At 34.0% G+C, this 17,935-nt stretch overlaps 1 protein-coding gene and 4 non-coding genes across 5 annotated transcripts; 3 read left to right on the forward strand and 2 right to left on the reverse strand.

The window, feature by feature from the left end:
- Positions 1 to 5,922: 5,922 nt before the first annotated feature.
- On the reverse strand, positions 5,923 to 6,115 carry LOC6646174. Its single transcript, XR_049834.2, has one exon. It is a non-coding gene; the product is annotated as a small nucleolar RNA U3 (small nucleolar RNA).
- A 254-nt stretch (positions 6,116 to 6,369) lies between these two features.
- Trnal-aag lies at positions 6,370 to 6,451 on the reverse strand. Its single transcript has one exon. It is a non-coding gene; the product is annotated as a tRNA-Leu (tRNA).
- Positions 6,452 to 9,795: 3,344 nt separating this feature from the next.
- Trnal-aag lies at positions 9,796 to 9,877 on the forward strand. The gene has a single exon. It is a non-coding gene; the product is annotated as a tRNA-Leu (tRNA).
- A 254-nt stretch (positions 9,878 to 10,131) lies between these two features.
- Positions 10,132 to 10,324, forward strand: LOC6646171. Its single transcript, XR_049833.2, has one exon. It is a non-coding gene; the product is annotated as a small nucleolar RNA U3 (small nucleolar RNA).
- A 6,478-nt stretch (positions 10,325 to 16,802) lies between these two features.
- On the forward strand, positions 16,803 to 17,678 carry LOC6646170. Its single transcript, XM_023177898.1, has 2 exons — positions 16,803 to 16,940; positions 17,376 to 17,678. Exons 1-2 carry the CDS (start codon positions 16,803 to 16,805, stop codon positions 17,676 to 17,678), a joined length of 441 nt encoding a protein of 146 aa, XP_023033666.1.
- Positions 17,679 to 17,935: the final 257 nt, after the last annotated feature.

A 17,935-nucleotide genomic window follows, 5' to 3' on the forward strand; every position in this document is an offset into this window, starting at 1 on the left:
CTGGTGCTGGGTCCAAACGGATGGTATTAGCTGGTAAAGCATCACATGGCCAGCTCTGCATTATTATCATCATGACCATCATCAGTAAACCGAAAAATGTCCAAAGAAGAGATTGAGTCGACCGTATTGTCAACATTGCGCGTTAAGCAAATAGCCCAAAAAACAAAAATTGAGAACCAATAAAAATCAACTTCTGAGTCTTAACGACTAGTCAAAACTTGATGTGATACTAAAACCGAGTTTAAGAGCTTCAATGCAAGAAACTAAGAGGAAGCTTTCGTTGGCGAGATTTCTGATCTGCTTAGAGATGAAATCGTGAGCAAGTTAAAATTTAGAGATGACAATCGAATTCAATATACCCTATACCTATAGTTTTGAGAATTTCTAACAGGATGGATAAATACATAAAGTTTAACATGGAATGAGTGTCAATCTAACGGTATTAGTACAATATTTATTATATATGTAATTAAAGTTATGCTATCGTTAAAAAAAATATTTATTTGTATCTTTAAAAAAAATGGTAAATATGTTGAAAAAATCAGAGATTTCAGTGTTGAAAAAATCGGCTACATCTAGATTTCAGTGTTGGCGAATGATAGCATTTTATATGGCGCGCTGTTTGACCGCCCTGGCAGGCAAATATTTTACTCTGAATTATTGAATTAGGGAATATTCGACTGCTCTGGCAGCCGAATATTGTATTCGAACTATATTTGTTCTCTAAAATCAAGAAAATAATGTAAGCTCAACAATATTTTCGTTTGTTGAGTATTCGAGTATCCGAAATTTGGCTTCTGGCAACACTATCTCAAAATTTGATAGCTTCTTTTAGCCGGAAAAAGCTACTTTTAGCTATAGTCGCGCTAAAAACACAATTTTTCTTTGCTAATTACACAAAAACTACATAATAAATCGCCAAGGCGCACCTGAGGTCGTGCTCGTGGAATTTTTCTCTTTCGTTTGATACCAAATTTATGTAGTTTTGGGCCCGAGTAACTTAAGTAAAATGCTAATAAAAATATTGAAATCTTAAAATCTTGGAATTTTCATCAACAAGTCTCAAATGAGTCACATGACAAGGCTAGAACATATTTCAACGATTTTCTAAATGTAATTATTCAGAAAACCATGATAAGTTTCATTATTAAGTGATTATTTTAATTAATTATAATTTATTTATATTTGTTTTATATATTGCAAATATTTATTAATTAATAAAAACGCTCTTCAATAAAAATAATTCTAATTAAACATCGTTAAATTCTTATTCTCAAATCATCACGGACTCATCCCTAGTTTTTTACGAAAAAAAAAAGCTTTCGGGGTGCTATGGTATCGGCAATCGAACCAAAAATTTCGCATTGTTTATTTACTTATACAGACAAAGCTTTCATTTATTGTTAACACATTTGTTTTCGCAAATTTCTTACTCATACATGCTCATTGGGTTTTGTTCACTTATCACTAATATGTACATTAACATTTCTTCTGAGGCACTTATCAGTTTATTCTCTATTACATCACAGCTGTCCATTTCGACTTTTGTTGGAGTAATCATTATTTCTGATCCAAGGCAGCTCTTAGTCGCTCATGATGAGCATTGCTTTGGCTAGTCGAGTCCACTGATCGAGTTGCATTCCATCCCAGCCAGCAGACAGTATGGATCACAAGGACAACGATTCCTATGCGAACAGCGGGTTTGCTCATTAATGGTTTTTTCACATTATTCTTGGGATTCTCCATTGGGTAAACGGCAAACGACACTTCACTGATTGCTCCACCTTCACGTGTGCCAAATGGGAGAGAGCCAAAAGCTCGATCGCAACAAAGCTCACTCAAATATTTTCGAATTAAGGGTATTCGTGCAACTGTTAATAAGTTATGTCACATTTACAAAATGTTTTTAAAAATTAAAAAAAATAAAATAACATTTGGAATTTTCTAACAATTAATGTTAAGTATTTTTAGGTTTAAAACAAGGTTTACGTTTTGAAACAATTTTTTGGCAATTGAAAAATACTTGTTTTTACGGAATTCTTTGTTTAACAATGGGATCTGTCTTTACTAGGACAAATATTAATTTCATTAATTACATTTGCGGGGATTTGGAACAATTTTTAGTGGGATCAACATAAAACTCTATTCGTTTGCTTTCCCGTTTGTTTTTAAGTTAAAAAATTAAATTAAATTAAATTCAAAAACATTGAAGGATTGCCTCATTAATATTGACTAAAAACCTGAAGATTTGAAATCAAATTAGGCCAATAAATTAATTTGAAAATGAAAGTTGAAGAATATATGCATCTAATTTCGATTCCGACAAAGTTCGAAATAGATAACAGGTGTAATTTGTGGTTTACATTATAAAAGAAGTAGAAGGAATTAATCAAAATTTATTTAATGACGGATTTACTTTTTCATGCATTTTTTATCATCGATAGATATTTAATAATTATTATGTTTTAAAAAATCAAATTGTTAAAAAAAATATATATTTGGTTAGTTTTTAAAAGGGTTTCGAGGTAAACAATTCATTTTTGGGCTCAGCTTTCGAAAACTTCTCACTCGAAGCACTTCACTAAGGTTCACTGATGCGATTTATATCAAAATTTCAAACAGTATTGTTAGTAAGTTATTAAAACAAAAAAAAAAGTCTTACAATTTACAAAATATGGCATTTTTTAATCCCACTTGAGTAATGTCCGTTATTCTTACCTATTCTAAAAAATGGTATTGAAAACTTTTAAAAAACATTTTATGAAATTTTTCAATATTTCTTATTCCAACTGTTGCTTGCTTGAATTATTTAACTTACATTTAAATATAATAATAATAATTTGTTAATTAAATATCTTTCCGCAACGAAAATAGTTAAATGAATCGAAAAAAGTTGCTTACAATTCACACAAAAATTTTCTTAAAATTTTCCTGCTTTGATATTTAATTCTTTCTTGCCGATCGCATGAATTACTTAGATTTCAGACAAGCCAATTCTTAACTTTAAGTTAAGTGAAGTCAGACAACATTATTTTCCTCCTCTCTGTCTATCCAACCAGAACCACAAAACTTTTTAGCACACACACACACACACACACACACTAACATACAAAACAAAAAAAGAAAATTGGAAAAAGGAAAAGCAAAATGAATAGAAGAGAGAAAAACTTCAACATGAAATGGCACACAAAACGCTCATATTACAGTGAGGCAACGATTCAGTCGTTCCCTTGGGTCGGATGAAATGGGCGTTCGGATTGAAGTTGTGCTGGTTGAGGTTAAGGCTTGGGGTTGAGGGGGGAGTTTTTCTGGTCAGGTGAAAGATTCAAGCTGCAGGCATCAAGGAATTAGCATGTTATGTTTAACGCATTTTTGCACCTTTGGGGTTTTTTTTCTGTTTCAGCTCCTTTTGTACCTTTTATCATGACTTTCTAACGGAACAATAGACTGAGTGGTGGTGGTGGCGCCCCCTAGCGACACATGTGTGCAAACAAGACGTTACCCCTAAAGCCCAAACACTATGCGGTTAGTTGTATGCATAGAAAAAAGGTATAAGAATACGTATTTTCCACACATTTAATCGCATTTTGTTGTGCCATGGAGTTGAATTTTAAACTGCGGTTTTTGGTAACACACACAGAGAGAGAGAGAGAGAACGAGAGAGAGATAGTTTTTGGCTCGAAAAAAGCATTGTGCAGCTTTGTGAGTGACGGTGAGTGCTGATGAATAATGCACAGCTGCAACTGCTTACTACTGATTACTAAAAAATTCCAACAAATTAAATTGAATTTACACTGCGACATTTAAAAATTTCATGAGTTTTTCTTTGGTCAAAAAGAAACAAAACCACTAAAATAAAACATACAGGAAAAGAGAATGTAAGTAAAGAAGCTTCCTTGCGTTACTTTTTGAACGTAAGTGCAGTAAGGGAAGGACTCATTAAATAGATGCTTGAAACGTGCTTCCATTTTGGGGCACATTTCATTAAGTGCACGTAAATGCCACAGCCTGTCAACTAGCTGTGGGCGTGACACGCCCCCCCAACACACAAACACACACACATAGAGACAGTTAAAGGAAAGGCATACACAAACACACACACACGCACACGTGGAAAAGGCTCTTTGGGGGTAATTCTCAACGTAAACACTTTGGGAAAGCATGTCGCAAAGACATCAATTACACCATCAGCATCAGCAGCAGCAGCAGCACCATCGATTGGTCCTATGCCTTCTCTTGCCCACATTTGATGATAATGATGATGTCAATTTCTTCTTCCCTTCGATGGTTTTGTTCGTTTTTTTTGGTCTTATTTACTTGCGTTTCTGCCCCCTCCCCCCCAGATACCACATTTGAAATGTGTACATATTTGTATTTGCTTTGCATTGCTTAAATAAATTTCCCCTACGTGTGATGTCGTGTAAAGAGGACCCAAGAGGTTCCAATTCCAACAAAAAGAAAGAAAAACAGGTACAGTCAACAGTAGTAGGCACACTACTATTGCATTTAATTGTCCCCACATGTGTGTAATGTGAGTATCTTAAATATTTATACACCTGAGTTGTGGGGCAAATAGTTCGTGTCATTTGCAAATTAATGCAAAAATCACGCCCATCAGCGCTCAAGGGTCAAGAGTAATTAGAGAAAATCGGCCTCAGCCCACCCACCAATTAGCAAAATTTTGATTAAAATTTCCACTTTTTCGAGTCGTCTTGAGCACGGAGCGCACTTGAACAACGTAAAACAAAAAATGCTTTACAACGCGAATGATTGTTGCTTTGGTTGACATAACAGAGCGATGGGCGTGGGGGTGGGTGAAAGGTTCAAGTTGGTGGCAATGTCAACGTGCAACAAAAACACTTCAAACTGGCTACAAACAACAGTAACACAGTGGCAAAGGGCCGCACTCAACTAAGTGCAGTTTTAATTGCTCTACCAAAAACAACGCAAAATAACAATTAGAAAAAAGGGAACAAAAAAACGATTCGAAACAAAAGGTGAAGAAGAAAAACTCACCCCCTTTTTTCTATCAACCTGTAAATCCCTAACTATTTTTACCCTTCTATACACTATGCAAAAATTCAAATAATTCAGTTTATTAGGCACAAATATGAAGTAAAAAGAGACTACCAAAATTTAAGTTAACTTAAAGGTATTTTTGTAATTTTAAGGTTTTTGAAGCAGGAACTCTTTTTTCTATTTAAGAAGATTAAAACAACAGTTATTTCTTAGAGTAGATCCAATCAACAGTTAATTCTTTCTATTCAAGAAGATCAAAGGTAGACGAAATCAGTGTGGTCGATTATTTTTACAAGAAAATCTACTCTCAAAAAAATTAAGAAAACTAAGACTCTTAAAAATATGCACGTCTATATATCAAAAATTCTAAATAATGAATATTAATGTTATGTCCTTAAAAAAAAACTAAAAAGTACCTACTAATAAGTACTTATGTACATATATGGAATGTAACAAAAACATTTGTGAAGTTTTAGCAATAATATCTTAAGTTTTCTAACTTAAAGGAAGAGTTGTCTTTATCTTAAAATTTTGCAAATTTACAAAGATTTTTAAAACTTATTCGTCTCTATTTCAATCGTAAATCTTATAAAGTATTGCAACTCGAAACTATAAAATTTAAAGCACAAAACTTTCAGATCTTAAATTAAGTGGTTAAAAATGGTTCGGAATTTGGAAAACACAGCAAACATCAATTTTGATTCCGAGAAATTGCTTTTAGTCAGTTAGTTATATAGCAATTAAGCCTTTACAAAAATGTACTTGGAAAGTAAAAAAAAATGTAATCCTGACAGACGTACTAAACAGAAATCTAAGTATTATCAAACCCCATAAACCAAATCTCTTGCAATATTTGAAATATTTTCTACTAATTGAAATTGATTAATAAAAAAGTGTAGATACACCACTCAGAATTCGTTCTACTCGTTTTACCGAGCGATCATCGAAACGCTGCGCCCCCAAAGAGGGCACTGCGAAATACCTCACGCTGCCGAATAGAACGATCCAACTCATCAACGCGGGTGTATGTGGCTTTCTTTCAATGTGAAAGTAAGTGAAGACTGACTACAGAAATGATCCTGTGAAGTATAGTCTTAAATTTTCAACGCCCGTCAATGGCCCCTTGGTGCTGATCGAGCTAGAACCATTTGGGAATTCTAACAGGCACATTGAGAAAAAACATATCAGTTGTGCGGTGACACATACATATACAACACGTTTTTGTGTAATGCCTACAAACAGAATTACGTAAATCTTTTCAACTACAAGTGATCACAAAAACACAAAATAGATGAAAAACACAAATAAAAAGAAAACCTAAAGGGAATTACACAAAAAATTATTTCCACTTGGCAGCGGTGGGATTCGAACCCACGCCTCCGAGGAGACTGGTGCCTTAAACCAGCGCCTTAGACCGCTCGGCCACGCTACCATGTCTGTCGACCGAGACAAATGACACAAAAATGGAAACACCTCTATTTGCTTGTCTGTTTAATATGAACCTTCATTTTGATATTTCACTATTTTTATGAGTGGGCACCCCACCCACTGGCCCCCCACCACTCACACACATGCCGATTGCATAACCGTATGGAATGGCAACACCTTGCCTTTATTTTGCCGCTTTCCACACTGCGGCGCATACAAATGCGCTCATTCAAAGGCAAAGGCAAGGGAGAAAACCAAATGTCAATCAAACGAAATCAATTTGAGGAAACAGTTTGCAACGTTTTCTTGTTCCTGGCAATGCCTTCTTCCTCTGAATTAAAATGTTTATTATTTAAATACCCTTTGGAGGTAAAGGGTATTCTGATTTTAGTATTAATATTACTAATTATAGTTAGATTGAGATCAGTGAATTTTGAATTTTCTTGAAATAAATTGTTTAATAATATTATAACATTATAATTGATGTCTACTTTTTTTTTTAAATATAAATATTTTTCGTCGAATTATTTCCCAATTTTTAAAATTGGCAATGGTTTTGAATTCCTAAACGAAACGGTTGAACACTTTTTAATAAAAATTTTATTTATTTTTTAATTTTGCGTTCTGAATTTCAATTAGATTGTCTATCTTTTGTTAAATTTATCTTCCAGATCCTTAAAGTTTTAAAAAGAACATCACTTAATTGAATATACATACATATGTACATACATACATACATATGTATGAATGTATGTATGTATGTGTGGACTATTCAAGAGTATAAAATCTTCTGCCATCTTCGGTTCTGCTTACTATTTTCTATATACAATATTTTTTTTATATTTGTTTGTTTGTTGTTTTGTTTTGCAAAACTGTCAGCATTTTTACTTGGACAGCTTCGGTTTAGAAATGCGATTAAAATTCAAATGAAAATGCGAATTTATGCGTGACAGGTTGAAGGAGGGAGTGAGCGCGAGCAGTTGGAGAGGGTTGAGAGAGTGAGATGGAACAAATACGCCTTTTGCCTTTCGTTTGTTTGTCTGTATGTGCAACCACAGCAACAATTTGCCAGCCATAAAGTGAACCCGGCGACAACAATCGTACAAGGAGTCCCCGGCAAAAAGGCGAAGCATCCGCAATGAAATTAGAAAATTGCAATAAAAATCTTTGCACGGTAGCTGAAACTGAAGGCGACACACGAAAAGCAAAAACAAAGTCTGCGGTTTGCCAAAAAAAGGGTTTTTCCGCCATGTGGGGGAGCAAAGGGAAATATTTTGAGTTTGCAGTATTTGCGGTTTCATTAAAATGCCACCAAAAAACAAAAAAAAAAAACATACACACACACAAAATAAAAGGTCGAGCCAGCATAGAAAATATTTTACCACACAGACACACACAAACTCATGGGAAATTTATACAAAATTTAAGCAATAAGGGCGCAAATAATTGTGAAATTGTTCAATTTTTCCTAGCACCTAGCACCCAGACGAATGGCAAATGTAAAAAAAATCACGTACCATTCTAGGAACTGGCAGCCAGGTGAAAATGCTAATGGAGTTAATTGCGGGCATTATCCAGGAATGTGGGCGGAATGAGTGAGTTGTCTATTGTTGAATAGGAGGCTTTTCATGTCCGATTTAAATTAAATTTCAAACAATTGCCAAACATTGACGTAGGCAGAGGGGTTAGAAAACATGTGCCTTGATTTAAACTGATTATACTGAAAACGTTTTTGGAAAATTAAATGAACTGATACTGTATATTTGTACCTATTTACACGCATATCTCTACCAATAAAATCATAAAGAAACAACAAATTCTAAATAAACTGGCAAAATTAAAGTCTTTTTTATCTAAAATGCATAACTGTTTCAATTGACCTTGTTCAATATTTAACTTTAATATTTAATATTCATTTCTGCATACATACATATGTACATATTAGTATCCAACCATCAAATCGTAAAAAAAAAACCTAATGATATTGTTTTTGGAGTCAGTGTTTGGTTGTTTTCGCCAATTTTTCACTTTCGCACTCATGCTGGTCAAATGGCATGCAGCATTCATAAGAGTAAGAGAGAGAAAAGTAATAACAGAACCAATGCTTACTCGGATTTGGCATCTGTGTGATGACCGACGTCAACACGAAGCCTTTGACACGATGCTACACTTGAAAAAATTAATTCTGGGCTATATTTTTAACCCTCTTTTGTATCTTAACTGAAGCAACATTTCTTAGCTTTTATTTTTCTCAGTGAAACTCATCTTACAATTGCATACATATACATATGTATGTATGTATGTACAGCGACAACTATATTTGCCTCTTTTTGTGCCAAGCAATTAACGAAAATGCGAGTGAGTAACTGATTGTGAGTGTGAGCGCAATAGCTATAGATGATGCTCCAAAGAAGTGGTAGTGGTTTGGCATCACTCTCGTGGATTTTTTTCCCCTTCGTTCCCTTTGTCTTTGTGGTTTATTCTTGCTATTCGGGTAATGGAAGTCGCATATCAAAATATTTAGCAAAGTCGCGTCTACTTAAACTAATTGTCAGTACAAATTAGTTTAATCAATAATCAATAGTTTAATCAATAATTAAGTGTAAATTATAAAATTTTAGTTGTTTTATTATCAATCAAACGATTTTTAATTGTTTTGTTGTGTTTTGTGTTTTTTTTTTTGTGTGTAAAATATATGTACATAAGTTTGTGTCTGTGCAAAAGTCTAAATATGTATGTATGTATGTGTGTACATACATGGTGCCAAGAAGGCTAAAGGAGTGACAGAGACGAAAATAATGTCGCTAGCAAACGGTGAGGTAAGTGTAGTATGGTTTTGCTTTTGTAATTCTTACCAAATTATTATAAACAACATTCTTTCGATATTCTGACAGTCTTAACTAATTTAATGCCAAACTATTTTAATGTTTAATAATATTGGGCCAAAAACCCCTTAATGAGGCGCTTCTTACGCCTCTGCATTACAAATTGAATTGCCGAAGGAATTAAACAAAAGCCGCATTCCAAAAGGTTTTTGCAAATAGTCTAGCTTTCCCCAATTGATATGCTGCCCGGCAGCAAAAGAACTTCAATGACAATGAATGACTTGACAAAATAGTTTATCAATTAAACAAAAAAGGCTATGAAACAAAAGCTGCACCCTTTCTAACAAGGCTGGATGAGAAAAGGATTGAATGAGAGGGAAGTGCAGTGTGATTGTGGGATAATCAGTTTTGATTCCAAAGAACACATTGAAAAAAGACATCGAAACGTTCTAAATTGTTGAAGATTTTCAAGCAGAGAAAAGGCCTTCGGGTTTTTGTGTCATTTGTCTCAGTCGACAGACATGGTAGCGTGGCCGAGCGGTCTAAGGCGCTGGTTTAAGGCACCAGTCTCCTCGGAGGCGTGGGTTCGAATCCCACCGCTGCCAAGTGGAAATAATTTTTTGTATAATTCCCTTTAGGTTTTCTTTTTATTTGTGTTTTTCATCTATTTTGTGTTTTTGTGATCACTTGTAGTTGAAAAGATTTACGTAATTCTGTTTGTAGGCATTACACAAAAACGTGTTGTATATGTATGTGTCACCGCACAACTGATATGTTTTTTCTCAATGTGCCTGTTAGAATTCCCAAATGGTTCTAGCTCGATCAGCACCAAGGGGCCATTGACGGGCGTTGAAAATTTAAGACTATACTTCACAGGATCATTTCTGTAGTCAGTCTTCACTTACTTTCACATTGAAAGAAAGCCACATACACCCGCGTTGATGAGTTGGATCGTTCTATTCGGCAGCGTGAGGTATTTCGCAGTGCCCTCTTTGGGGGCGCAGCGTTTCGATGATCGCTCGGTAAAACGAGTAGAACGAATTCTGAGTGGTGTATCTACACTTTTTTATTAATCAATTTCAATTAAAAGAAAATATTTTAAAATATTGCAAGAGGTTATTGAGGATTGACAGCTTTATACAAGTACGTTTCTATTTGGGAACACTTTGCAGTTTAATTATTTAATTTAGGAAATATGAAATGTGTTTCAAGGGGGTGTCGGAAGATGAGGCTCCAGTTTTGGAAGTATTTGTGGAAAGATTCTTGCTTAAAAGTTAGTAAGTCAAACTTGATACTGGCAGTTAAACAATTTAAAGTTGGATTATTAAAAGAGGGAGTGTGTTACATAAAAGCCTAGATATTTTTGTAAAGGTGTTCCTTTTTTTAGACCTCTTTCATTTTGCTCTTAGGGTGGAATCTTTTGGAATTTGTTTGAATTGGTGACAAATTCTTGTTGGCCAGCCAATCAATCTGAAGGAGGTCTAAGCATTCTTTTGATTGAGATTTGCCTTTGTGAAATGTCTAGAATTTTTGTTTTTTTTTTTTTTTTTTGTGGAGTCTCTCTGTGCTATTTTGTTTATTCACAAAGAGTGCATTAAAAAGTTTGCAATTGAAAAATGCGTTTTGTGTTAAGAAAGTTTGTCTCTGACGCTGAGTGAATAACATATAGGAGAATGAGTAAGGATATTACAGGATGGGGCAGACTTAAGCAGGGCAGGGCTGGGCATGATAGTAGCCCGCTACTCTAACATTCGTATTATTGGCAATATTTTATAAGCTTGCCAAGAGGGCTCCGCCACTCCACTATGATTCTCTAGCCCTCTTTTGAAAAATTGGTATGTCGTTGTAACTTTTGCTCGAGCAACGTCTCTTGGCACATAAGTTTTGTGCACGTTAAGTACTTTTTCATAACCCAAGCAAGTCCTGGTATGAGGTAGTATGTAGTTCTATGCCTCGGGGGTATAATATGCATATGCAACAACAACAACAACAACAAATAATAAAGAATGGCAATATACAACAAAAAAAAAAACAAGTACAATACATATTGAAAAAGAGGGTGGAGATGAAGCAAAGGGGGTGATGGCAACATCAACGAATAAAAATAAGAAAAAAAACTTTAAATAGTTTGTTCCCAGCTACTTTTTCGAGAGTTTTTCATAGAAAAGTACCAGCAGCATCAGCTCCAATGTTAAATTACTTTTGGTAACAACGTTTTTTCATTTTATTCTTGTAGTTTTGCATAAAAGTTGTATTCACCTAAATTAAACGATTACAAATGGTTATTGTTGATAATAGAGAAAATTATAAATTGACATTACGAGTGGGAAAAAAAAGTTTTTGCTGAAAATGTATTCGACAAACTTATTTGGCGAAGGTAAAATGGCTATTAAAATATAAGAAAGAAAAGCATAAGTAAAAGCATTTTTTTTTATTTTTAAGCATTTCAATATTTGCATTTCCTAAACCTAGGATAATGAATAAAAAAATAGAGGAAAATTTACCAGGATCAAACTTACTGAAAGTTCTGTTTGGTATAAATAAAAAAATTCGTTTAAAAAAGTTGTCCTTTTAGTTTTCCCTTAACTAAACTCTAATTTAAAACTTTTAAATATCGAGCCTATCCCTTCCGGGATCTTGTAAATATAAATAATTGTTTTGATTGTTATTTTGTTACAGTTTCAAACATTTTTAGCAATTGATTTTAATTATTAACACACAAAACTGTGTAAATTTCACCCTATGGTATTTAATTCTTTTTCAACGACAAAAAGTATGCAAAGTTATAATTTTGCTCGGTGCCTAAAATTGAGCAATTTTTTAAGAAGTTAAGTTATAAGAATAGACAACTAGAAATGTCAAAGTTGTCTCTTTTCTCTTTTAAAATAGATTCTTAAACCTATTTTATTTAATCATAATTTTTAAGGATTTATATGGAGGGTAAAAAAAAAAACATTTCGTAAAATGCAGTTTATTAAAAAAATTAAATATTATTAAAAATTTCAGTATAGGTACATACATATATAAAATATACCTTATTTACAAATACGTTACTACCATATTAAAGTGTCTAATTTGATTGACAAAATTGATTGATTGACTTGCAGCAGCTTTCAATTTTAAGTGTGATTATCTATATAACATATTTTCGTTAAGCTCAGATTATTAATTTAGAAAAAAAAATTGAATTGACTAAATTTTGTCTGATGTCTTTTAATCGAAACTCATTGAAAACTATCTAATTTGTATCCAATTTTTGTAAAAAAATGTATCTGTTGACGGGAAATTTGATTAATTTTAGCATAAATTCCTGTCGTAAAACGGCTTCGTCTAAAGGACGAAAAAACATACAAACAAATTTCAGAATCATGAATGGCCACAAGACGAATGCTGGAGTTTAAAATTGAACATTTTTGGTATGCAGTTTATTCATTTAGATATCCTTCTTCAACTTCTTTAAAGAGTACACATGTATGTGTATCTATAATGTAAAAAATGGAAAAAAATCGTGCTAAATATTAGCCCAGGAAAAATGGAGGCTACTAAAAAAAGGAGAATACTAAAATAATAAAAATTTTCTCATCAAGTTACTTTGGAGTCGAGAAAATCAAAGCTAAAATTCAAATACATCCATCGCGCTAATATATATTTTTGTATAATATATTCCTTGAATACAGTTGGACCTCGATTATCCGGCCACCCATTAACCGGGCACCCCTATTATCCGGGATGAAGTTGAATTTGTTTCATTCTAACTGTCGATTTACCGAGTTTTTTGATTTTCCGTGATGGCTCTGGACCCGACCGTCCCGGATAATTGAGAACCAACTGTATTTAAAACTCAAAAATTAAAGTTTACCAAAATCTTACTTTTCAAATAATTTTGTTTCTTTTTATATTACTTTTTTAACTTTGTTTCAAGTTTTGTTGTCTTTAAAATCCTGAAACATCAACGCCTTAACTTTTGATAACTTTCTTTTACCTATTCTGTCCAATCAAATTGGCAAAAATAGAAGAAAGAAAAAAACTTTTTCTACTTTTTCATATTTTACATGCCATAGCCGAAAAGGAGCTCAGGTTCCTTTGGCATTACTTTTATATTCAGCTTTCAGTTAGCTGATTTTGTTTGCTCTGCACGTAGCGTCATTTTTGACATTTAATTATGATCGCTACCACACACACACACATATATGTATATATATATATATATATAGGTATTGGAATAGGTATATCTACCAGTTACCGTGTTGTAAGCGTAAGCTGTAAACTCAATTTCGGAGACGACCCCCACCAAACGAAAGGTGATGCCATTTTTAGTTTCGAAAGGCAAGTTGATGCTGACTTTCAATGCGAATGCGTGCTACGTGTGCATCTTGTACCTGTCTCTACTTTTCGTTTTTTTTTTTTTCATATGCAAGCGGCATGACCTGACCTAAAGGCCAGGCCAAAAGACTTCCCTCACATGGCAAACGAACGAATGGAAGAACGAACGTGCGTTGTCAAAACTGCCGCTTCATTTTTATCCCATAAAAACGGGGGAATCCTCTACACTATTTTTTTTTCTGAATTTTTTTCGTTCCCTCATTTCTTTTTTGGTCGTTGGTCAACTTTATATGTGAGCTAGGCGATTTATGGTATTGGAATGGGGATAAAAACCATCCGACATAAAGAGAAAACGTGGCACGTGATGTGAAACGGCAAGGGATTTTCGTGTGGAAGTCTAGTAGTCTGAAGTGTCCACTACACAATGGGCGTCTAAATTAATTATCAAGGATAACACAGCATGAAAAAAGAAGGTTCCGCTGCATTGTCGTTGTTTCTTGGCTAATTCAATTATGTGAGCCGCCACCAACTGGCCAGAACCATACGACTGACTAGAGAAATTAAAAACGGCTTAGGCCAAAGTTAATACCGTGGGACCCGAGGAGACTTAAGAGTGTTAATTAAAATGCCAGCCAACAATTCCATTAAAGTATTGCTCAAAGATTTTTCATTTCAATCTTACCAGACAAAACCCCCAATCACCCTTATACCTCAAATCTCACCCTCATGCTCAGAACATACCTGAACATTTTTCAACCCCAAAAAAAAAAGGAAGAAGAACAAAAACGCAACGAAACGTAACCAAGAAGCAAAACCAATAAAATCACGAACTGTAAATCTCTCTTGAGAATCATTTGAAACATAGAAAAAGCCGCGCGAATCCTGCCACATTAAAATATGATGGGCCCAACCGACCAACAGTCCAATACATATACATACATACAAACAACAAATGAAAACGAACTTCATAAAAAATGCTGTAAAAAGGGAGCAAGAGAATAAGCAGCCAACAGAATTCACAACCATTTGCAGGTGAAAACCAAAGGTAAGTAGGAATGTACGGTAGTCCAAACAAAAAATAATCAACATAAAAAAGAAAATTATTTGCAATATTATCAAGAGCTGCTCAAAACTTACCAACTGCGATTCAACAAGCGCACAGTGGAGTGATTAAGACGAAATAATTGGGAAAATATTCTCTGTGGCATAGCCCAAAGGTTCTTTTCTGATATTATTGTATAAAAAAAGTCGATTTTCTCTTTCGGAATCTTCATCTAATGGATACAGTAATAGACTTGTTAGACGAGGCAGCTGAATGATTCTTAGGTCTACTCCTTGATAGGTCATTAAGTTGACGTGCAAAAATAAACCGTGACAAACTATTGAGCAACTACAAAGTCGGTGAAACTCAAATTGGTATAAATATATACTATATACGTATATATATCTAAATATAATTCCTTTGGCATATAGCATAAGCTTTTGTTTTGGTACTTTATAATTATACTTATTTGCTAGATATATGGCTTTAGTCTATTGAGCACGCCTTTGCAATTTATTATGAAGTAAAGGAAAAATTAAGTTTTTAGCGGGATTATAGCTAAAAGTAGCTATTTCCGGCTAAAAAAAGCTGTTAAATTTTGAGATAGCGTTGCCAGATGCCAAATATCGGATACTCGAATACGCGCGCTTTTTGAAACTTTTGTTCGCACTATTCTCAACAAACGAAAATATTGTTCAGTTTACAATATTTCTTGATTTTAGAGAACAAATATAGTTCAGAATACAATATTCGGCTGCCAGGGCGGTCAAACAACGCGCCAAATAAAAAAATAGCATTTGCCAACACTGAAATCTAGCTTTAGCCGATTACGAAAATAATTTAGTCTAGCACAGACTACAGAACGACGAAGGCAGGCCCATGGCTGCTTGACCCTCTCCCCACTTTACACTCTCATTGAGAGTACGAACGTTCGGGTTTTCCCGAAGTTCTCTGGGGTTCCATGACTAGGCTAGCGTTTGCAATCAAAAAATCATGAGTTTGTCCCATCTATGTTTTGGATGGTTAGTGACATAATTTTATGAATAAAATTCGAATAGAAAGATTTTTAATATTAATAAAAACAGAAGCCTTGGTTGGATTTTTTTGTTTAATTTTGGACCAATTCTACTCAATGGAATGGAAATGGGGGCTTCATATCTTTTTAAAATTTTGAGCCTATCTAATTTCAAGAAAAATATTTGTACCAAAAGGTTTGTTCTGAATAATAAGCTAAGCAAAATTAGCCTTTTTCAAAAAATGACAACTCTGATGAAAGACTTTCACAAAAAAATGTTGTATAAAACCATGATAATTACTGAACAAACTTATAAAATATAGTTCTATATACAGGAATCGAAAAAATGTCGAACAATTGAGTTTGGTCCTGCCTTTGATTCGATTATCACAATTTTTTTCAAATTTTTAATAAACGGTCCATTTTTGGAAACAAACCAAAATAAGCAGTTTGTTTTGTATTACATCATTTTGAGATATAACACATACATATATATAAAGATTTTGTAGTTTTAAAAAGTTTTAAAGAAAATTAAATAAATAAATGCTAGTAATTAAAATTTAAAAGCAAACTAAGATCATAAATTTGACTTTTACTCCCAAAAGTACCAATTACTTGAATGAAAATCAAAATAAAAGTTGATATTTAAAAGAGGACATTGATTTGTTTTGTCCCTAAAAAATGTTAACATTCTTTTGCTGGTAAATTTGAAATTACTGAAAAAATTTGTTTTTTTTTATTTTTATTTATGTTAAAATAACAAATTTGCCAATTCTTTAAAATTATAGGCCTTTGATTTTTTGATTAATTAGAACTTTGTTTTTTTCCAGTTAAGTTAAACAACTTTTCAAGAGCAACTTGCTGACATTGATTTATAGGCAATTTTTGAGACTTCCTTAAATGATTATATTCAAATATTGCGAAAGGTGGTTTTGAATTTATTTTAAAACTTTTTTTTTTTTTTATTAATTCCTTTGCCTGGTGATGCCATTGTACAAAAATGTATGAATCCGGCAGATTCCCCCTTTCTCCACATTTATTTTCTTCAGGTAATTCAAGTTAGGTCAGCCATAAAAAACAAAATGAAAACAAAATACAAATTTAATTTTGGTTTTTAATCAAGTGGCATGTATTCTCCCATGCGGGGGCCATGTTCGGACCAAGGTTGCTTGAGGTTGTCCAACAAGCGAATCAATTAAAGGGCAGCCCGTTGACCTCTAAAGGCCGTCAAACAAATCAATTGGCCGCCACTCCAAAAGACAATGCAGTACGAAATGAAACACGAAACGTGAGTGTGAGTAATTTCCATCAATCTTTGTATTTTTGTGTGTGTTTTTTTTTCTCTCCCCCCCTCGAACCTAATGAAAAAGATGTTTGTGCATCAAAATAGTGTGAAAAAGAAACCGGTTTTAAATCCGGGCCTCCAAAAAAACTTTAAGCATCCATCGATCACAGCGGCGGCTGCTGGCCAAAAACGATCAAGTTCAAAGTCACTGCAAAGTGCGGAAGATCTTCATTGAGTTGATCTCCTCTCAGTTGGAGTCACAATCATCATATAAAAGGCATAGAAAACACGATATGTCATAGCACAACACGAAAGTTTGCTGATCATAGTAGAGCACAAGCCCAAAACGCATAAACATGGTAAAAACGGACTTAACCGCAGAATCATCCCAACGAATTAGGATTCTAATTATCAATTTTACTTAAAAAAAATTTGCAGAAATTCGTTATTATTGCCGTTGCCTTCTTGGCCTGTGCCTTTGCTGATGTCTCGGAATTGGGTGCCCCTGGTTATGATTATGCCGCTCCAGCTGCTGCTGCTCCCGTAGAAACCTATGTGCCACCAGCACCTGCCCCAGCCCCAGTTGAGACTTACATTCCTCCCGCACCACCAGCACCCGCATACATTCCCCCCGCCCCCGTTCAAGCCGAGGAGTCTGTTGTCGAGGAGATTGAGCAACCCGCTGAGGATGGTTATCGTTACAAGACTGTCCGTCGTCGGGTTTTCCGTCACCGTGCCTAAATTCTAGACAAATTTCCTGTTACGATCCTAAATATGTTGTTTTTGTTATTACTATGATCACCATTATTAAATGAGAGTAAATTAGTTAAACAAAAAAATGAGAAGAAAAATTACTGCATTGTCTTGTATTTACTTTGATTTAGATCAAAGTATTTGTCACAGGAACATTATGATAAAATAAAATACAATTAGTTAGACAGAGAAAGACAGGTATTATAGTTTTCATTGTTTGTTGTTGAGTTTAGCTCAATTTTTCT

The sequence above is a fragment of the Drosophila willistoni genome (assembly GCF_018902025.1).
Source record: "Drosophila willistoni isolate 14030-0811.24 chromosome 2L unlocalized genomic scaffold, UCI_dwil_1.1 Seg72.1, whole genome shotgun sequence".
NCBI classification, from domain to species: Eukaryota; Metazoa; Arthropoda; class Insecta; order Diptera; family Drosophilidae; genus Drosophila; species Drosophila willistoni.

Coding starts and splice junctions, on each gene's coding strand:
- LOC6646170 (XM_023177898.1), top strand. CDS start 16,803: ATGTTCGGACCAAGGTTGCTTGAGGTTGTCCAACAAGCGAATCAATTA. Junction 16,941..17,375: donor TACGAAATGAAACACGAAAC/GTGAGTGTGAGT, acceptor AAAAATTTGCAG/AAATTCGTTATTATTGCCGT.